Source organism: Stegostoma tigrinum, chromosome 31 (assembly GCF_030684315.1).
Source record: "Stegostoma tigrinum isolate sSteTig4 chromosome 31, sSteTig4.hap1, whole genome shotgun sequence".
NCBI classification, from domain to species: domain Eukaryota; kingdom Metazoa; phylum Chordata; class Chondrichthyes; order Orectolobiformes; family Stegostomatidae; genus Stegostoma; species Stegostoma tigrinum.
Window position 1 is genome coordinate 9,782,971 of NC_081384.1, and position 22,918 is coordinate 9,805,888.

General features: G+C 42.2%; 1 protein-coding gene across 4 annotated transcripts in view; it reads left to right on the plus strand.

Moving 5' to 3' along the window:
• Window positions 1-610: 610 nt before the first annotated feature.
• The window catches only part of tbkbp1 (TBK1 binding protein 1), a 145,164-nt gene continuing 122,856 nt past the window's right edge, over window positions 611-22,918 (plus strand). The window contains exons 1-3 of one of the 4 annotated variants that reach the window (XM_048560232.2): window positions 611-1,544; window positions 4,385-4,469; window positions 17,521-17,765. In XM_048560232.2, the coding sequence (XP_048416189.1) occupies window positions 17,541-17,765 (225 nt within the window). In that variant the 5' untranslated portion in view covers window positions 611-1,544; window positions 4,385-4,469; window positions 17,521-17,540. The other 3 variants (XM_048560231.2, XM_048560233.2, XM_048560234.2) reach the window with 3 other exon arrangements.

Sequence of the window (22,918 nt, forward strand, 5' to 3'; positions counted from 1 at the left end):
GGCACTAGATAAACATTGCTGGTGCAGAAAGCCAGCGGAGACAATGAGGACCAAATTGCCTCCTTCTGTACTGTAAAAATTCTGTGATTCCACAGAAGTAACTTGGAGGGAAGGAGATAGGAAAATTATGGCTTCCCTATTACCCATTGAAATTGTATACTAGCTTTATGTGGTTAATGGACCGCCAAACCTCTCCACTGCAGTTTTCTGCAGTCGTTCCCCATTTAAAAAATCAACAGTACCCCTTTGGTTTTAAAGCGGTTTGGGGCTTTTGAGAATGAAAGGTTGCTATATAAATGCAAGTGAAAAGGCTTCCAAAGTTTTACAGCTCAGCATGTGGACTGATCGTGACTCCCACCTTGCCTCGGAATTACAGATCAGGCTCCAGCGGCTGAATTGCCCATAGCCGATCTCTTTTGCTGTTATCTAAACAGGAACAATGCGGAAGATTACGGCGAGTAGGCGAGGGAATGCGCGTGACTTGCTCCTTTGGAGAGCTAGTACTGGGACGACGGGCCGAATGGTTTCGTTCTGAGCTGTGACAATTCTGGGAATCTGTAGTTCTTCCCATATCATTTTCTTTCCAGACGCTGCCTCGCTTGGCGTGCAATTGCAAAATTGTTCTTTAATTTCAGCTGCAGTTTTCGATTTTCCTTTTGCCTGAAGCTCAAATCTATAGGGTTGGGATAATATGCCATGAGGATAGGCGATGTTGTAACCGCAGTCTTTTTCAACCCCAGAAAACACAAGTCCCGGGACCAGAAAGCTTAAGGACCACGTCTGAAGAAAACTCCAATGAAAACCACTCCCAGGCACAGCGGTGGCTTGGATGAAAGAAGACTGAAAATGATGGCTGCTTCGGTGCAGTGAAATTACTAGAAGATTAAAATATTCAATTTTTTTGACATATTGAGGAGCACTTTGAACATCCTCCATGCTTCACTCGGACTTCTTTCTCTGCTAAATCGGCAACTTTAAAAAAATCAAAATGACAAGGATTGAACAATTTTTTTCGAACTGAACTGGAAATATTCCATTAGTGAATGACTCGCCTCTATTTTTTTTAAAGGGACACACTGCCATTTGTACAGAAATTGATGAGGAAGAGATTATTCTTGTAAACAAAAGGTGCAAAAGCAGATTTGACGATGAATCTGAAACATACTTTCTCTCTGAAGATGACAATTGTTTTATTTTGTTTTTATATGCACTTCGATGTTGCAATTATATCGCGTCTACCGAACTGATTTTTTTTCTCTCCCTCTCTGGTTTCATCTCCATTCAAAGCAGACATTCTCCCTTTAAGAGAGAGGTTGCCAGCCAGGATTTCAGTCTTGGAAATCCCTGATGTAAACAAACCGCCCACTTCTATCAGAATGCCGAAGATGGCAGCGGACTGCCGAAGCGATCTTTTCACAGGACGGCTGCACTGCCAGACTGCTCGGCTGTGGGAGTAACACAAGGCTCTTTCAACTGCTGATGTCTAACGTCCGGGACCCCACTTCCCCATTCCTGGTGCCGCCATCAACAATTCGGAATAAAAGGTAAATTGCAACTCAAAATGTGTTGCCACTGTGGAGTTTGGTGGGGATACAAGAAGAATAGCGTTCTTTTTTTGTTGAAACATCTCATGATTGATACTGAACTGTACTGTAGGGGTGTTTAATTTGCGCCGCCATGTGGCTCATCAGCTGCGGCTGAAATTGCAACATTGTCCGTCTCGATGTAACTTACAAAGAGACAGCTGGCGAGAGTCAGCCTGCTATAGTCAGATGAGATCCTGGGATCAGCCAGCAACACGTGAGTCCAACCTTTCACAAATCTATAGGGAAATGAACAACGAGAGTATAGCAACAATCTGTAGTGAAAATGACCAGCATTTCTCCACTTAAGACTGCAAAAATAGCTCAGCCATATTTCTCTCTCTCTCTCTTTCTCTAATAGCTTTGTTTGGATCTCAGAGCATTAAATGTCCCGCCTGCCGAAAATATCCAGTCCAGCATTTACCTTCACATACCCCAGGGCTTTTGGATTTGCTCTTTGTCATATGTTTATTCGACTAGCGTGATTTAAAAATCGGCAGTCTTTTTCCCCCCCTTCCTTGTGAAGCTGTTAAAGGCGAGATTCAAGATTGTGGCAAGTGCGCAGGCGTTTAAAAAACGGGTTGGAGTTTTTTTGCTGTACGATGTTGTCGAATTCCCAATTTTATTGTTTTGATTTAAATCTGACATATTTCTGCTCGCGGAAATAGTCTCGTGCACTGCTGCCACTAACATGCAAAAATACAAACATGTTAAAATGCAATTTTTAGTTTCCTTCAGATAAGTCAATTAATACAGTATGTCAATTCATATAAATAGTTAAACAGCTTTAGATGAATTAGAGCTTTTTTAAAAATTCATTTATGTGGCATTCAGAAACAACTTGGAAGACCTTCTTAAGTAGCAAGAGCATAAATCTTTAGGGTACCCACAATTTCATTTGAAAAGTTGGTGTCTGATCCAAACTAGTAATTATGAAATGTATTTTAAAAAGATAGACTGTGCAGGAACCTGTATTTAATGGTTCAGTTGAGAAATACATCACCCAGCAAGATGCGTGTCAGTAAATGCCATAAAACATCAACTGGTCCATTTATTCTCCCAACTCTTCCTAACTGGTATATCATTGCACATCCACTGTCAAGAGCATCTTAGAATTCATTATTTCAGACAATTATTATAGGAGGCTACAGTTGTGATAGCTGATCTCTATTGTTCACTAATCTCAGCTTGGATTGGGTGCTATAACTGGCCTCAATACCATTGCATAAGAGTTCCTATTTTTGGTGCCTGTCTGGTGCTCTACACTAGCAACCCCCCATCACCTCCCACCGCCGCCCCCCCGCCCCATCTCCACCCAAACCACTGACAGCTGCTGAATGTATCTGCATGTGTCTGTGTGTTTATATAAATTTGTATATCATATATGTGTGTGTGTGTGTGTGTGTGTGTGTGTGTGTGTGTGTGTGTGTGTGTGTGTGTTTGTTTTTCTACCAGTGCATATCAATTGCATATATATGTCTGTGTGTTTTTATGCATGTGTGTCTGTGTATGTGTATGAATGTTGTATCTGCAATTATGCACATATGGAGGCATGGGATCTATTCTGGCATCCTCTACCATTGGGTACTGAACTCAAACTCACCCAGGATCCATATAATCAAACACAGCACAGTTCTGCCCAGGCAAGAATGGATTAGGTTCAAAAGATTGGAGGAAGAAGAGACTGAATTGCCAGAGTGACTTACACTGAGATTATAAATTGATCTAAACTTCTAAGATCCACGTCAATGCCCAACAATTAAATATCAGTTGTTAAAATCATTGTGAATTGAACAACCATGCTTTTATGATTTATGAAGTACATTGGGAGTCAAAACAAGGTAAGCACAGTTGGAGTGGTAAATCATGATGATATATAGGAAGCCATCTCAGCAATTTAATGTTCAAAATACATGAGAACATAGGAGCAGGAGTAGCTAGTTACAGCCTTTTGAATCTGATCCACGATTCAACTTAACCCAGGTTGGCCTTCTATGTCAACCCCATTTTTACTTTACCATTCTCCTATCACCTTGATATCTTGAATATTTAGAAATGTGACTGAGCCTCCACAACCCTCTGGAGTAGTGAATTTCAAGGCAAGAAATTCCTCCTCAACTCAGTCTCCAATGGTCTGCTTCTTGTTCTGAGACTGTGTACCTGCTTCTAGATCATCATACTTCTTGCATCTACTCTGTAAACCCTGCAAGAATTCTGTATACTTCGTTGAGACCACTTCTCGTTCTTCTAAGCCAAAAGAATATAGACCCAGTCCCAATCTCACCTTGCAGAACAAGTCCTCCATCCCAAGCAATCAGGTGAACCTTTTTTGCACTTCCTCTCTGGCAAGCATATCCTTCCACGAGTAAGACCAAAATTGTACATAATTCTTCACATACAGTCTATGAAGGCTTTGTACAATTGCAGTAAGACCTCTGTATTCCAGAGCTGAAATACCCTTGTGTTGAAGGCTAAAATACCTTCCCGACTCTGTTGCATTTGCATGTTAGCTTTCAGTGACTTTTGAATAAGAACACCCAGTTCCCTTTTGAAGCGGACACTTCCTTTCTCTCACCATTTAAGAAACGTCCTGTATTGCTGTTCTCCCTGGAAAAGTGCATAATTTCCTGTCTTTCATTTCTCAGTTGAAAGTGCACATTCAAGTCAGATCAGTTGTTAGTTTGCCATGTAAGTGGGAGCTCATAATTTTTAAGTAAAAACTGGTAAAGCATGAGCTACAAAATTTATACTTGGTAGACAATTAGTAAATGGTCACTTTCATAGGCTGCTAATTTTCACAGGTTTGTAGACTCTTAAAAACCCCTGGTACAGTTTACCACAGATCTGGTTATACTGAAGTCTCCAAGGGACAAGTCTTCTCCGAAGGTAAAGAAACACCATTCCGTTCTCCCTTTTGAGTTCAGCTCTTTTAGCCATTTTTGGACCAAGGCTGTAATAAGGTCAGGATTTGAATTAGTCTGACAACACCCAAACTAAGCATTGGCAAGCAGTTTGTTGTTGATTAAGTGCCAACTGATGGCTCTGTTAGTGACACCTGCCTTTTTTTTCCTGATAATTGAGAATAGAGAGATGAGATGGTAATTGGCTTTGCAAATATATATCTATAGAGGCAAAATGTATCGAGGCGTATGCGGAGAGTGGGAATATTGTTTTGAGATTGATGATCAGCCATGGTCATGTCGAATGTTAGAGCTGCCTTGATGGGCCCAATGGCTTATTTCCGGATTTTACTGGCTAAAAGTCCTGGAACTCTCTGATTAACAGCACTGAGGGTGTGTCTAAATCACACAATTGTAACAGTTCAAGAAGAAAGCCGAAACAACTCCTCTAGGGCAATTTAGTTTGTCCACAATTGTTGGTCTTGCCAGGGATGCTCCTATACCTAAATAAATTAGTCCTGTATTGTTACAAGTACAGTCAGTTCTATAGTTGTGCAGTATTTGATCCCATTCAGCTGTCTTTATCCTTATATTGTCTGTTAATACTGATGCATATCCCTTTTATTTTTTGGTGTTAATTGAATGTAAAATCGACTGATTTCAATAGATTGTAATGCACAAAGATTTCTTCAAATAAATTTTATAAAGCCAATCTACTGAGTATCAGTCAATGCTGGCAAACTAGTGTTTAGATTCACTATTTCCATTGAATTTGAATTGGTTTTTTGATTGAATTTTGAAACCATTTATTTAAAAATAGCACCTTATATTTTTAAAAAGCTATTTTTCTTTGTTATATCTGCACACAACTCAAATGCACTCATCCAAGAGCTCCTTTAACTACCTTTTGAATTTAACTGCTGAAGATGGTTACATTGTAATAAGTAATAAAATATAAATATTAATAAATAATAAAAGTAATTTCTACACACTTCATCCAACTCACGGATTACAGGGTATAAAGTTCAAAAGTGAGTGGAGGAAAGAATTAAGTAAACTTACATGTTTATAGCATCTCTCATTACCTCAGATGCTGGAGAATCTGAGATAACAAGGTGTATAGCTGGATGAACACAGCAGGCCAAGAGCATCAGAGGAGCAGGAAAGCTGACGTTTCGGGCCTAGACCCTGATTTCTGAAGCAGGGTCTAGGCCCGAAACGTCAGCTTTCCTGCTCCTCTGGTGAACTTGGCCTGCTGTGTTCATCCAGCTATACACCTTGTTATTTCCCATTACCTCAGGATGCTTTACAGTCTCAAAATCATACTTTTGAAGTGTAGTCACTGCTGTCAGTTAGGAGACAACAGTAGATACATGCATAACAAGCTCGCATCATCAATAATGTGGGAATGACCAAGTATCTGTTTCTGGCTATTCCTTGAGGGTTCATTATTGGCCAGGACACTGGATGGAACTCTTCTGCTCTTCTTCTCAACGGAATATTTTGCATCCACCTTAAAGTGGTGCTCCTTAATTCTGAGACTATGCCCTCTGGTCCTGGATCTTCCAAGAGGGGAAATGTTCTCTCAGCATTTACCCTGTTAAGTCCCTTATAAATTCAACATTTTTCAATGAGATCACCTCTCACTCTTCTAAATTGCAATGAGCCCCAACTTAAAGTCAAAGCGTCATAGAGTTGTACAGCATAGAAACAGACTCTTCAGTCCGACTTGTCCATGCCGACCATATATCCTAAATAAATCTAGTCCCATTCGCTCGCATGTGGCCCATATCCCTCTAAACCCTTTCAATTTGTATATCCAACCAGATGACTTTTAAATTTTGTAATTGTTCCGGCCATTTACCCACTTCCTCTGGCAGCTCATTTCACACAAGCAGCACCCTCTGTGTGGAAAAAGCTGCCCCTTAGGTCCCTTTTAAATCTTTCACCTCTCACCTTAAACCTATGCCCTCCAAGTTTTGGACTCCCCCACCACGGGGAAAAGACCTTGCCTAGTCACTTATCCATGCCCCTCATAATTGTACGAACCTCTATGAGGTCACCCCTCAAGCTCAGAAACTCCACGGAGAACAGACCCAGTCTATAGCTCTCTCCCCATTGATCAAACCTTCCAACCCTGGCGACATCCTTGTAAATCTTTTCTGAACCCTTTCAAGTTTCACAGCATCCTTTGCATAGCAGGGAGACCAGAATTACATGCAATATTCCAAAAGTGACCGAACCAATGTCCTTTACAGCTGTAACATGACCTGTTTAACCTTTGCTCACAGGACAATCCGTCCAAATTAGGGATTATCCTAGTGAATCTTCCCTGAGATGTTTTCAATGAAATAATATCTTTCCTAAAATGGGGGTCGAAAACTCCTTACAGTACACCAGATGTGGTCTCACCAATGCCTTGTACTGTTGCAGTAAGACTCCCCTACTCATATGCTCCAATAGTTGAATAAGGAGCAACATTTCATTAGCTTTCCTGATTACCTGCTGCACTTCTGTGCTAGCTTTCTATATTATGTGCACAAGTACCTTACATGCCTTTTAACAGTTGCAGTTCCAGCAATGATCCGTGTGGAGCCCCACTGGTCTCAGGTTGCCAACCTGAAAAAGAACCCCTATCACCACTCGCTGTTTCTTGACCATGGGCCAATGCTCTATCCATGCCAATACACCAGCTCCGAAACTGTTGGCTCCTATCTTATGATTTACAGATTGATAATCAACCTGTCTGACAAGATTATGACCATATTCCTTGGCCACCAAGTCCTGAGGGGAGACTTGAACCTAGAGGTAGGGAGGCTAGCACTGCTCTACAGGACATCTAGATTTTTGCAGAAAGCTCATTAACTAACAAATTCTGAATTGTGGAGAAATCTATCTTCAATTGCACAGCGACTAGCACTCAGGAAGGTCATTCAGCTTTGTGGAGCCAAATGTTCTGAAATTATTCATATGGAAACTAGATTCAATATCTTGAGGAACTGGGCATGTCTGTGAAACATAGAATATAAATACAGGAATGGGCAGAGGCCATTCATCCCTTGTGCTGTTCCACCATTTGATTAAATCATAGCTGTTTTTGTACCTAAATACCCTCCATCCATCTTGGTTCCATATCTCTTAATACTCTTGGTAAATTGCCTCCTGTGTTTGTAGTTTATAATCCTTAATTAAGATTGTTCTGTGTGGAGTCACACTGCAATTGCTGAAGACACCAAAGTGGTCAGTACTGGTTCTTGTAAGTTATATGTCGTGTTTCGCAGAACATCTAGTTTATTAGTATTGAGACATGTAAGTCATGGAGATAATTTTAACCTAAGTCATTGGGAGGGTTTCTAGGTATATCTTAAACAATGTTTACTTCAGTAGAAAGTAAAATCAGGGTGACTATAAAACCATTTCTATTTCCTATTCGATGAGTTAGGTTAAAATTGCTCCCAATGGGTTAATATAATATTTTACGTAGGTCCCTTCAACCAACTTGCTGTGTGAGCAGTCTTTGCTTCATGTGAACCTTTCTTGTCAACCTGTGCTACTACAAGAGGAAACAGCCATATAGTTACACTATATTTGATCCTGTTTAGCAGCCTTTATCCTCATGTTGCCTGCTAATGTTGCTGAACATTGCTTTATTTTGTGTGGATGCACATTGACTGCAATGTGGTCAGGTTTCATTTGTGTCAGATGAAGCAGGAAAAGCTGGCTGGCTGGGATTCCAAAGAGAAAATGTTTCCAGAAGAGGTAGTGATTGACAACACTTTTGGCGCAGTTATTCTGTATGGGACGAAACTAATCCAGATCAGGAAATGCTCAACGAGGAGAGAAGTGAAGAGAAAGAAGGCAGCTTTTAGTAGCTCAAGGCATTTCAACAATTTACTGTTAATTGCATACAGTAAAATCCCACATACCGTAATGAGATTAGGAGCAATTAAAGATAACAAAGTGTGAAGCTGGACGAACACAGCAGGCCAAGCAGCATCTCAGGAGCACAAAAGCTGACGTTTCGGGCCTAGACCCTTCATCAGAGAGGGGGATGGGGAGAGGGAACTTGAATAAATAGGGAGAGAGGGGGAGGCGGACCAAAGATGGGTAGAGGAGAAGATAGGTGGGGAGGAGAGTATGGGTGGTGAGGTAGGGAGGGGATAGGTCAGTCCGGGGAGGACGGACAGGTCAAGGAGGCGGGATGAGGTTGGTAGGTGGGAAATGGAAGTGCAGCTTGAGGTGGGAGGAGGGGATAGGCGAGAGGAAGAACAGGTTAGGGAGGCGGGGACGAGCTGGGCTGGTTTTGGGATGCAGTGGAGGAGGGGGAGATTTTGAAGCTTGTGAAGTCCGCATTGATACCATTGGGCTGCAGGGTTCCCAAGCGGAATATGAGTTGCTGTTCCTGCAACCTTCGGGTGGCATCACTGTGGCCACTGCAGGAGGCCCATGACGGACATGTCGTCTGAGGAATGGGAGGGGGAGTTAAAATGGTTCGTGACTGGGAGGTGCAGTTGTTTATTGCGAGCGGAGTGGAGGCGTTCTGCAAAGCGGTCCCCAAGCCTCCGCTTTTTTTCCCCAATGTAGAGGAAGCCACACCGGGTACAGTGGATACAGTATGCTACATTGGCAGATGTGCAGGTGAAAATCCGTTTAATATGGAAAGTCACCTTGGGGCCTGGGATGGGGGTGAGGGAGGAGGTGTGGGGGCAAGTGTAGCACTTTCTGCGGTTGCAGGGGAAGGTGCCGGGTGTGGTGGGGTTGGAGGGGAGTGTGGAGCGGACAAGGGAGTCATTGAGAGAGTGGTCTCTCCGGAAGGCAGACAAGGGTGGGGATGGAAAAATGTCTTGGGTGGTGGGGTCAGATTGTAGATGGCAAAAGTATCGGAGGATGATGCGTTGTATCTGGAGGTTGGTGGGGTGGTATGTGAGGACGAGGGGGATTCTCTTAGGGCGGTTATTGCGGGGGCGGGGTGTGAGGGATGTGTTGCGGGAAATGCGGGAGACACAGTCAAGGACGTTCTTTAGTGCTCCTGAGATGCTGCTTGGCCTGCTGTGTTCATCCAGCTTCACACTTTGTTATCTTGGATTCTCCAGCATCTGCAGTTCCCATTATCTCTTAGGAGCAATTAATTTGTTTTGGCTATTCATTGAGAGCTCTAAGCCAAGCCAAGAAGGAGAAGCTTTGAATAGCAAGGTGGGATCATCTGAGGAGGAAAATGGGTCCTGAATTTAATGTAAGACCTGAAAGCTGGCACTTCTGTCTGTTCTGCAGTCCGTCAGTGCTACACTGGAGTGCCTTGAATTTGTAACCTTCTGACACAGAGACAGGAATGCCTAGATACCCTGTACTCTATTGACTCTACCCCTCAGCTGTGACTTTGGACACAAAGACAATAGTTTGAGATTCTCAGGTTTGGAACTAGAAGTGCTTCAAAGGAAAGGAAAGTAATTTTGAAGATATTTGAATGACAATTAGTCTCACTCCCTTGCTCTTTCAATATAGCTATACAAACTTGCACTTTTCAAGTGTAATGACAAGCCTTAACAAGTTTTACATTAATGAATACAAAATTCCCAGACTACACACTGGGGAAACAAAACCGAATGCCTCTATCTCCTAATATATTCATCTATTGCTTCAGCATTGCAGTCTTTGTTTTGATCTTGGGCACTTCGTTTCATCATTGTTCATTCATAGGGTGTAGATGTTGTTGACAAGGCCAACATTTGTTGCCCATCCTAATTGCCTTTCAGAAGATGATGGTAAACTGCCTCTTTGAATTGTAGCCTACATCATATAGATGCACCCACAGTGCTATTAGGAAGGGAATTCCAGTATTTTGGCTCAGTTTTGTTGAAGGAATGCCAATATAATTCCCAGTCGTGATGATGTGTGATTTGGAGCGGAGCTTGCAGATCCTGATGTTTTTATGCATCTACTACCCTTGTCCTTCTGAGTGACTGAGGCCATAGGATTGGAAGATACGGTTCGAAGGTGAGTTGTTGCAGTGTGTCCCATAAGTGCAACCATGGCCTAGTGGTGATGTTTGCTGCAGCTGCTCATATCTATTCCTGCGAGGAGATCTGCTCCATGATACGCTATGCCTATCAGCCTTTGCTATTCTCACATATTCACTGGAGCTCGTCTTTTATTGCTTTGTGACGTCCATTATCCAAATATGCATGGGTCGATCCCTTTCTCTGCTGCCCCCACTTCGTTTTCCAGTAAAGATCTTTGCCATCTGGAAGAGACACTGGTGATGGAGAAGATGAATATTTAAAGGAATGGATGGACTTTATCGAGCTCCGTTATCCAATTGATTTGAAGATCCACAAACTTAGCATTTGTAAATTAATTTATAACAGAAACACTGAGCCAACTCAAGTTGATAGGACTGCAGAGTTCTTTTTATTTGTGTATTTCTTCGCATCCTCTGTTGTCAGAGTCACAGTGGCTAATACAGGTGATAATGCCTCTATTACTGCCCCAGTTAAAGTGCACTGATCATGAGAATTTACTGTTGTTGTACTGCTCAGCAAGTGGTTCAGTTTGGGAGCATTGAGAAGTTCTTACTTATGCCCATAGGTCTCCTGTATGATCAGTGATCAGGAGAAATTTGGGATGACTTGCATCAGGTAGAAACATAATGAATGCTTTAATAAAAACAGAAAGTGCTGGAGCAACTCAGTGTCTGGCAGCATCTGTGGAGACAGAGAGAGACAAGGTTAAAGTTTCAAATTGAATGACTCTTGTTTAGTCTTGAACTTGGATTCTTCACTCTACTGCCAGGCCTACTGTTTCTCCAGTGCTTCCAGTGTCTGCAGTTTTTAGCTTTTATAATGAATGCTTTGACAGTTAGCTCCTTCCAAAAAAGAGAATTGAACAATTCCTGCTGCTGAGAGTGATTGTTGGCAAAAGAGATGAAGCAAATATAGTTATTCGAGCATTCAATGTAGCACCAGGGGTCCAATTTAGTTGTGTTCCCAATTTTTCCCATCCCCCCAATCCCAACACAACCGTGTGCAGCAGAGTCTCTAGTTCCCTTGATTCTACTATCTGGATCTCTCAGAAACTCAATTACCTTTACTCTTCTCCGTCCTCCCCAATTTATACCTTTCTGATTAGGCTTTCACCCCCTAAAACTGCTCAGTGTGAAGTTTCCTTGAAGATCTGTGTAGCTCATTTCAACACTAGGCATTGTGTCTTCCAACTCACCCATGAGGATTCGAATATTTCACTTTAATCTAGAAAATTAACAGCTAAAAACCTTTGTAATATGTTCATGTTGGAAGCAGTCACTTTAATATTTCAGGGTTTCATGAACAGTGAAAGGAAATACTATAATTAGAAATTGAAAGTATAACAGTAATAACTGGAGTGCGGCTGAAACTAAAGGCAGTTCAGACCCTGGAGCCAGGCCTTGCATAGCTAATGGTTTTTGTTTTGTTTTTTTTAATGTAAATACACAGACAGGCCTAAAAATATTCAAAACCAACAATGAAGAATCTTGTATAGTCTGACTGCCAAGTAGACTGTAAGTATTAATCATTTGAGCTTTGGAGCGGGTTTGAAAGTTATAATAGGGAGTCAATAGCTAGGTTTATTAAAGTTCTTGCATTGTAAGCAAAACATTTTACTTTATTTGAAGGCATTGAATTTCTTCAGTGGAGTGTGGGCATTTATTGCTCATCTCTAATTGCCCTTAAGAACGTGGTGGTGAGACGTTCTTTAGCCGTTGCAATTCATTGTTTATCATACCATTTAAGAGACAGAATCCATTATCTCTGAGAAGCTGAGAATTGGCTCCTTGCCAATTGTGGTTAACCCATATTTGTCAGCAAAAATGTTTATTTCTGAATTCAGAAATCTTGATTCTAAAGCCCAAAGCGTAGGTTATATAGAGTTGTAAAGAAGAGGGAACAACCAGTAGTTGTTAAATAAGCCAAGCTTAAGTTTTTGATTGTAGAAGACGTAATTGTGTTTAACTGGTTAAGAAAAAAAAAATCATTGCCTGTGCCTTTGATTCTACTCAAGGCCGTGAGTTTTCATATGATTGACAGGCTGATTCTTGGCCCATAGTTTTGGCCTCATGGAGCAAGACATCCCATGAGGTGGTGGGATCTGGATTGCAGGACCTGCTTCCTTTTCTGCCACTGTTCCATATCATCATTGGGACTCAAAGTGTAATGATTAGATTCCCTACAGTGTGGAAACAGGCCCTTTGGCCCAACAAGTCCACACTGCCCCTTGCAGCATCCCACTCAGACCCATCACCCTATAACCCACGTACCCCTGAACACTATGGGCAATTTAGCATGGCCAATCTTCCTACCCTTCACATCTTTAGACTGTGGAAGGAAACCAGAGCACCCGGAGAAAACCCACGTAGACACGGAGAGAATGTGCAAATGCCGCACAGACAATCGGCTGGAATCGAACCAGGGTCCCTGGTGCTGTGAGGCAGCAGTGCTAACCACTGAGTCACCGTACCGCCCCATGCAGCTGGATTGTTAAGTTCTGAATGATTGGCAGCATTTTCCTTTCCAGGACATTAAGGTCAATGCCCCATGCTTCAAGAGGAGTTTGTGAGGGACAGGGAAAATTCCATGGTCACTTGTTCAGAAATAACGTCTGGTGTGTCTACCAAGCTAGAGATCTTTCAACTTGTTTATTGATGAGTGTAAGACTTGCCTTCATTTTAAGAGGTGAGACATGGAGTTGTTGAAGGTCTTCCTTGAGAATATAATTAAGTTGTTGAAGGAAGGCAAGAATGAGCAAGGTTCCACATGTTTTAGGTTTGGAAAGGAACCAATTAGCAGTAGGAGGATGAATGATGAGTTTTACCTTCATTCTGAATCTAGAGGTGCATGCTGAGAATCTAATGCTCCACTGAGTAAGTGCTGAATTTTCAAAGGTGTGGTAATTACAATGAGACGTTAAACCAAGACTGTTGAGCACAGGTAAAAGATCTCGTGGCAGTATGTGGAGCAATGACAGAGAAGATACTTATCCCTCAGCCAACATCATTAAAACATGCGCAATATCTATTTATCATGAGGCCATAAGAAATAGGAACAGGAGAAAGTCATTCAGCTCTCCAGCTTGCCTCACCGTTCAATAGGATCATGGCTGATACAATATTACTCACCTCCATTTTCCTGCCCTTTATACATAACCCTTGATTCCCCTGTTGATCAAGGATCTTATCTATCTCTGCCTTAAACACACACAAGGATTCTGCTATTACAGCTCTTAAGACTGAACCCTTTGAGAGAAGAAATTCCTTCTCATCTCAGTCTTAAATTGGTGCCCCTTAATTCTAAGACTGTGTTCTCTAGCCCTCCCCCAGACTTTCCCTTGAGGGAAAACATCCTCTCAGCATTTACCCTGTTGAGCCCCTTAAGAATTCTATGTTTCAATGAGATTATCTCTCATTCTTCTAAATTCCAATAAGTTGGGTCCCAACCTGTTTAACCTTTGCTAATAAGACAATCTGTCCACACCATGGATCATCCTTGTGTATCTTCTCTGAGTTGCCTCTAATAAATAATGTCTTTCATTAAATAAGGGAACCAAAATTGCTCACAGTGCTCCAGATGTGCTCTCACTAAAACTTTCTACAATTGCAGTAAAACTTCCCTACTCTTATGGATCAAAACCCTTGAAATAAGTGCAGCACGATGGCTCAGTGGCTAGCACTGCTGCCTCACAGCACCAGGGACCTGGGTTCGATTACCACCCTCAGGTGACGGACTGCATGGAGTTTGTACATGCTCCCTGTGTTTGCATGGGTTTCCACTCAATGCTCTGGCTTCCTCCCACGGTCCAAAGATGTGCAGATTATGTTGATTGGCCATTCTAAATTGCCCATAGTGTTCAGGGATGTTTAGGTTAGGTGCATTAGCCATGGGAAATGCAGGGTTACAGGGAGAAGGTAAGGGGATGAGTCTGGGTGGGATGCTCTTCAAGTCCAAGGTGTGGGCTTGTTGGGCCAAATGGCCTGTTCCCATGCTGTACGGTTCCTAAAGGGTCAATATCCCTTTAGCTTTCCTGATTAATCGCTGCACCAGTGTGCTAGTTTTCTGTGCTTTGTGCACAAGTACCCCCAAGCCTGTTGCAACTTTCTGCTGTTTTACTCCATTTAAATACTGCTTTGTTCTTTTGTTCTCACATCCAAAATGAATAACTTCATATTTCCCACATTATACTCCATGAGTGAGTGACGCATCTCCTGACTCTCCAAAGCCTATCCAGCATCTACAAGACACCAGTCAAGAGTGTGATGGAATACTCCCCACTTGCCTGGATGGGTGCAGCTCCAACAACGCTCAAGAAGCTTGACACCATCCAGGACAAAGCAGGCCACTTGACTGGGCCCACGCCTGCTAGTATTCACTCCCTTCACACTGACAGTCAGTACCAGCAGTGTGTGCTGTCTACAAGATGCACTGGAGAGATTCATCAAAGCTCCTGAGACAGCACCTTCCAAATCAACAACCACTTCATTATTCCATTAACATTATTCTAATGAGCCACCACACACTGCAGCACAGAGGAACTACGCAGAGCAGAGGAAAATCACCTATACAGTGTATTCAAAAAGAATGGGTACCCTATGAACACAGTCCGCCGATTCCTCAGCAATAAACCCAAACAAACAGACAAAACGGGCTCAGAAACCGTAACCACTCTCCCCTACATCAAAGACATTTCCAAAATGACTGCCAGACTACTCGGACCTCTTGGCATCAGGGTAGCCCACAAACCCACCAACACACTAAAACAGCAGCTAATGAACTTAAAAGACCCTACACAGACAACAAATAAAACAAACGTCATCTACAAAATACCTTGCAAGAACTGTGACAAACACTACATTGGACAAACTGGCAGAAAGCTAGCCACCAGGATACATGAACATCAACTAGCCACAAAACGACATGACCCACTATCACTCGTATCCTTACATACAGATGAGGAAGGACACCACTTTGATTGGGACAACACATCCAACATAGGACAAGCCAAACAGAGACACGCACGAGAATTCCTAGAAGCATGGCATTCCAACCGGAACTCCATCAACAAACACATTGATTTGGAGCCAATCTACCACCCCCTGAGAAAAAGAACAGGAAATGACATCACCAACGCAGGAAATGACATCACCAACCCAAGGAAGCCTAACCAGATAAATAGAAAACGGGACATAACACCAGCGCTTCGTCGGAGGCTCACTGATGATGTTACCTAGAATGGTGACGAAACGTCTGAAAACGAACCTTCCAGCTCAGCGAGCAAACTCACACCCAGAACCTCAACCTGAGCTACAAATCTTCTCAAAACTCGCTACCACTCCATCTAGAAGGACAAGGGCAGCAGATGCACAGGAACACCACCACCTTCATGTTCACCTCTAAACCACTCACTATCTTGACTTGGAAATATATCACCATTTCTTTACTGTTGCTAGGTCAAAATCCTGGAGTTCCCCTGCTATGGTCAATGTGGGTCGACCTACAACATGTTATAGTTCAAGGAGGCTGCTCTACTGCACCTTCTCAAGGACAACTAAAGACAAACAACAAATGCTGGCCAGCCACATCATGGAAGTGAATACAGGAGAGGCGATGGCCTAGTGGTATTATTGCTGGGCTGTTAATCTAGAGACCCAGATAATGTTCTGGGGACCCTGGTTCGAATCTTGCTATGGAAGATGGTAGAATTTGAATTCAATAAATACCTGGAATTTAAGAATCTAATGATGACCATGAATCGATTGTTGGGAAAAACCATGTTGTTCACTAACGGCCTTTAGGGAAGGAAACTGCCATCCTTACCTGGTCTGGGTTATATATGACTCCAGACCCGCAGCAATGTGGTTGACTCTGAATTGGCCTTAAGGCAATTATGGATGGGCAATAAATACTCCCTAGCCAGTGATGCCCTCATTCCATGAATGAATAAAATTTTTTTAAAAATTGCCAACTCTTTGCCCACTTACTTGAATTATCAGTTTCTCTCTTATTAGCTGTCTGTATCGCTCTTGCAACTTGTCAGTCCATCTATTTTTGTGTCATCTGCAAATTTAGCTACAGTACATTCATTTCCTTCCTTAAAGTTATCACTTTATATTGAAAACAGTTGTAGTCCCAGCACTGATCCCCATGAAACCTTACTCTCATTGTTGAATTTGGTAGTTCGCTGTCCACAAAGTACTATGAGTCTTCCTATAGTTTTGTTCTTTTCTCCCCTTCTTGTGCTTTGAGCATCATTGGCTAGGCCATGTGGGTGATGAGTTACCTTGACAGAGCATAGCCATCCATCTAATTTAAGTACACTCACAGTGCTATGTGGGAGGGAATTCCAGGATGCTGAGAGAAACAGTGAAGGAACTACAGTTTGGTTCCAAGTCAGAATGGTTTATTATTTTGAGGTAAATTTGAAGGCGTTTATGCACCCCCTTTAATCCCTGCAGTGTGGAAACAGGCCATATGGCCCAACAAGTCCACACTGCCCCTCCAAAGAGCAACCCACCCTGACCCATCCCACTACCCTTCCCCTGTAACATTGCATTTCCCTTGACTGATCCACCTAATTTACACCTCCCTAAACACTACAGGCAATTTAGCATGGCCAATCCACCTAACCTGCACATCTTTGGACTGTGGAAGGAAACCAGACCACCCAGCAGAAGCATGGAGAATCTGCAAACTCTACACAGTCACCTGAGAGTGGAATTGAACCTGGGTCCCTGGTGCTGTGAGGCAGCAATGCTAACCATTGAGCTACTGTGCCATCTCTACTTTTAGGTAGTAGAGCCCCTGGGTTTAAAAGGTGTGGTCGAAGGATCCTAAGCAATTCCTGCAGTGGATCTTGCAGTAAACAATTACATTTCAAGTACAGTACTTGATAGCAAGAAGTGATTTAGTCAGTCCTAGGGGTTTGGAAGATGCTATGTAAATGCAAGTCTTCCTGTTTTGATTACATGTCTATGACAAATAGGAAAGTGATATATCTCACCTTACCTTTAACAGGTCCCTGTTGACCCGCTGCTATGGATTCATTCAACTATGAAGACGACATTAGTATTTTAACACAAGATGGGCAGCAGGATGATACAGAGTGGGCTGATGCACCTAATACAGACCTGACGGGTGAAGAATACTCTGCATCCCACTACGCACTCATCACAGCCTACAATGATATCAAACAGAGATTGATTGGCATGGAGAGAGATAACTCTACCTTGAAGAGGAAGCTCAGACAATACGATCTCAAGGTAAAGCCCTCAGCATCAGGTTCCATTCTTTGGAAACCATGGGAACTGAATTAAGAACTGCCTTGCCTTGGAAATTGATGTTGAGTTTTAAAGTTAGTCCAATTCAGGGCGCAGAAGGGTGCAGCCCTGCTTTACTGAGGGAGAGGAAAAAAAATCAAGTCTTTTTGTGCATTAAGGAATATTGAGCCAGTTTAGTCTCAGTAAGAGATTTGGAAGTTTAGATCAAAACACATATTCCACGGATGTTAATGTGCTGATTTACCAGAAATTTAATGCAGGTGTTAGCTGTAACATTGCATAGTCACACTTTCATCTTCCATATCTTTAACAGAGTATGATGAAAGTGAGCCTTGCACCTGATATCAAAACATTCCTTTGTTAACATATCTGACTGATAAAAATAGAGTGGAAACTATAGGCATCCCGGGTGGGTTGTGCCCATACCTAAATATAACATTTTGTCAGTGAATAGGTTACTGTGTGATAGTGTGAAATTGGGTCACACATCATCCATCTGAGAGATGAGGGAAGCCCAGGCATTGTGCGCATGTGAGCATTTCAGATATATTTCAATTTATTGAGAGATTGGGAGGTGGAGAGGTGAGACTTGAGAATAACTAGAGATTGGAAACTGGCAATCAAAACCCAAGAATGAAATGAAATGAAATAATTTACAAATGCATTTGTATTAAAATAGAAACAGATGCTAATAGCTCCAGTTATGCAACAGTGGATCAGAACAATTAATATTTATTACAGTCCAGCTTCAGTAAGATGTAGAGCAGGAGTAGGCCATTCAGCCCACCATGCCTGCTCTGCCCTTCAATGAGATCATAGGTAATCTGATAATCCTCAACTCCACTCTTCAGCTTTCTCCCCATAATCCTTGATTCAATTGCTGATTAAAAATCTGTCTACCTCAGCCTTAAATATTTTTAACATTCCACCCTTTACAGTCCTTTGCTAAAGAATTCCATGGATTCACTGCCCTTTGAGAGAAGAAATCCCTCCTCATCTCTATCTTAAAGTATTTTCCCTTATTCTGAGATTATGCCCTCCAATCCTAAACTCTTACACATCTACCCTGTCAAGTCCATTAAAAATCTTTATATGTTTCAATAAGTTCACCTCTCATTCTTCTAAATTTCAATGAGTACTTACTCAACCTTTCCTCATAAGATAGTCCCTGCATACCTGTTATTGGGCTAGTGAACCTTCTCTGAGCTACCTTCAATGCCCATTTATCTTTATTTGGATAAGGGGCCCAAAACTTTTCATGTCATTCCAGCTTGATCAGGATAGTATAGCTTAGGATATATGGCCAGTATATTAGATGTGAGTGGAATGGTGACGAAATGTCTGAAAACTAACCTTCCAGCTCAGCAAGCAAACTGACATCCAGAACCTCAACCTGAGCTACAAATCTTCTCAAAACTCACTATGGCCAGTATATTTTAGGAATGTTCATCGTTAAAGTTTTTGGTCCGGCACGATGACTCTTCAGGTGAAGTTCAGATCTGTTCTGAAGAAGAGTCATACTGAACTCAAAACATTAACACTGTTTCACTCTCCACAGATGCTGCCAGATCTGCTGAACTTCTGCAGCTTCCTCACTGTTTGTTTCAGATTTCCAACGTCCACTGTAATTTGCTATGATCGCCTCTAAATGCAGTCATGTATATTTATTCTGGCCACTTCATTAGCACACTAATCCATAAGTGTCTGCCCAGTCTATAACTGACCCAATTTTAAAATTCTCATAGTCATGTTCAAATCCCTCCATGATCTTGCCTCTCCTTATGCCTGTAAACTACCTGTAGCTCATATAACGTTCAGGACACTGTGTGATCCTTCAATTATGTGTTCTGTGTGGCCCTACTATTGGCACTATGCCTTTATCCATTTAATTAGCTCTGGAATTCTTGCTTTGAATCCCTGTTACTCTCCATGTCCTTCTTAAAACCTGTCCTAATGTCTCTTCTGGAATAATGTGTACAGTTCTGGTCACCCTGCTATAGGAAAGATATTATTAAGCTGGAGAGGGCTCAGAAATGATTTACCAGGATATTGCCAGGAAGGGAAAGTGTGAGATATGAAAATAGACCGGAAAACTGAGACATTTTCACTGAAACATGGGGGTTTGAGGGTGATCTTATTAGGGTTTATAAAATCATGAGGGGCATAGATAAGGTGAATGACAAGGGTCTTTTCTGTCGGATGGGGGATTTCAAACTAGGGTGTATATTTTTAAGGTGAGAGGAGAAAGATTTAAAAAGGAAATGAGGGGCAACTTTTTTACGCAGACAGTGTAAAAAATGCGTGGAATGATCTGCCAAAGATAGTGATGGATGTGGGTACAGTTACAACATTCAAAAGACATTTGGGTAAGTTCATGAACAGGAAAGGTTTGAGGGGTTATGTGCCAAGTGCAGGCAGGAGAGGCTAGTTTTATTTGGGGACATGGTCAGTGTGGATTGTTTGGACTAAAGGGTCTGTTTCTACGCTGTATGACTCTATGACTTTTATGACGCTTTCTAACTCACGTTATGACATCTTTTTCAAAGGGGTGAGTCTTAAAGATGATTTTAAAGGAGAATGATTGGGAGAGGTGGAGGGACGTAAGGTGGGAATACAAGAACAGATTATTGTATATTTGATATCTCTGATTTACCTTAGAGCAATGTGGGGGGATGACAATGGTTTCTAACTGTGCTGGATCTTTATTTACAAAGCTATACACAAATATTGAAATGTCTACACCCTCATGCTTTTAGCAGCTTCCAACTTCTTTTGTACAGTCTGTTTACTTTGCTCTGAGTCAATAATCCAGGCTTAACCAATCAAGCTCCGTGAGCATGGGTCAGTTATCAGATTAACATTATCAAACACAGACCAACTGAATCAAAAACAGAATTCACTGTGCAAATTCAGCAGGTCAACAGACCAAATGAACACCACACAGTTGCCTAAACAGCCAATGGTGATGAAAAAGAGGTGGGCTGGTTAAAATGATTCTGCAGAGGCTGATTTCCCATTACCAAGTTACCCTTTATTTACATGTGGTGAGCCCTTAACACTGATTCAGCTCCCTCAAAACCAGCTATCAGAGTGAACAGGATTGTCTGACTCACCTGTTCTTATCTGTGAGCCAGGGCTCCCTGATTGGACCAGACTAACAGTCTCAATCAGGGAACTCATATTCTATGAGGTCGACCTGGGTGACCTCATTGCAATCACTGCAGGGGTTATGTTTAATTGGCTAGTGCCAGATCAAAGGAGATTGGGACAGGAGAAAGGTTTTAGGGACAGATATTTTTCTTTCTAATTTGTTTATATGATGTGAGCATCATTGGAAAGGCCAGCATTTGATGGCCTAAACTGCCTTGAGATGAATGGTTTGCTAGGTCATTTCAGAGGGCAGTTAAGAGTCAACTACATTGCTGTCACTCTGGAGTCACACATGGGCTAGACTAAGTAAAATAATGAAAGATTTACTTCCCTATATAATATTAACGAAACGGTTGGAGTTTTGCATCAATCGATTATAGTTTCATGGACACCATTACTGAAACTGGCTTTTAATCCCAGAATTCATTAAAAGTGCCTTTGTGGGATTTGAACCCAGGCCTTCAGAGCATTAGCCTGAGCCTTTGGATTATAAGACCATAAGAAATAGGAAGATGAGTAGGGTGCATGACCCCTCAAACTTGCTCCACCATCCAATAGAATCATGGCATTTTCCTTGATTAGTAAAAATCCTGTCATATAAACAATATGCCACTGCTTCCTCCGTGGAAGGTCAATCCTTGTCTTTAACACCAACAGCTCCATTAATTAACATTGTTGGTAATGGTGATGCAAGTATGTGATTGAGTTGCACATATTAACTGTTCTAAAATGAACAGCTCCTCATGGCGTATGATCCACCTGGTAGATTTGCTACCACTGTTCCCTTCCTATTGGGGAGCTACAGAACTCTGTTGGACTAGCATGGCCAAGGAAAACCACTCAGTTGCCACAAGAAGAGGCTTTTGTCTTAAACAAGATGCAACACGAAAGCAATGACACACAAAATACATTTGCATGATAGACTTTGTCACAGAGACTTGATAGGAGGCCTCAATATTAGGTCTTATTATTTCGAGACTCAAAAGCTGTTCCCCCAAACAAGTCCATACGATAGCATTAAATGTGACAATGCTCAATGCACTCTTTAGCACTAACCCTTGAAACCTTTACACACTAGCAAGATTCTTGCTCCTTTCTGGGCTAGTTATTCAAAGCCTAGAGATGAGTTGCAGTCAGCGTGGCTGGGCCAGGAGAGACAGAAGAAATAAATGAAACACAGTGCCCACGTCTGACTGCTGTAGAGTGACCCTCTAGGTATTAGGTACAGGCAACTGGGAATGAGATATGCATGGACCAGACAAGGGAGAAGTAAAGTGGAGTCTGTGTCTGGAGGAAACAGTACTGAAGGCCACACATAGTCTTTGGAATTCTCTACCCTTCAGGCCAGTGGAATCTCATTTGTCAAGTCATAGAGTCTTATTATATGACTGAAGGAGACCATTCAGCCCAATCAGTCTAACCCAGCAAACAACGAACATCTTCAGGGGTCTAAACTCGAAACCTAGGAGAGGAAAGGCAGGAAACTCAGCACAAATACTGTGTATGACCAATGTTTTTCATCCTTGGTTACACTGAAATTAGACCCACTGGAGCCCTCTGTCACTAACCTTTACTGAGTCTTGGGAGGATATTCCGTTTGCTTGGATCCAAAAGTTGGGAAAGTGCCATTAGGGATGAAATGAATGAAGTACATTCTCATTGAAATGCAGAAAATTCTAACTGGACTGGATAGGCTACATATAGGGATGGTGTTACCCCAGTTGGGGGGATCCACAACAAGCGGACAGGGTCTCAAGATACCCGGTAGGCCCTTGCAGACTGGGATGAGGAGAAATTGTTCACTGAGAAGGTGGTGAAATTGTGGACAACTTTACCACAAAAGGCTGTAGAGACACTGCTAGAGGCTGAAGGTGCCAGGGACATGGGGAGAGAGGGAGTGTATGGCGTTGAGATACAGGATCAGCCATGGTGCCGTTGAATGGCAGGGTGAGCTCAATGGGCTGAATGGCCTCCTCCTGCTTCTG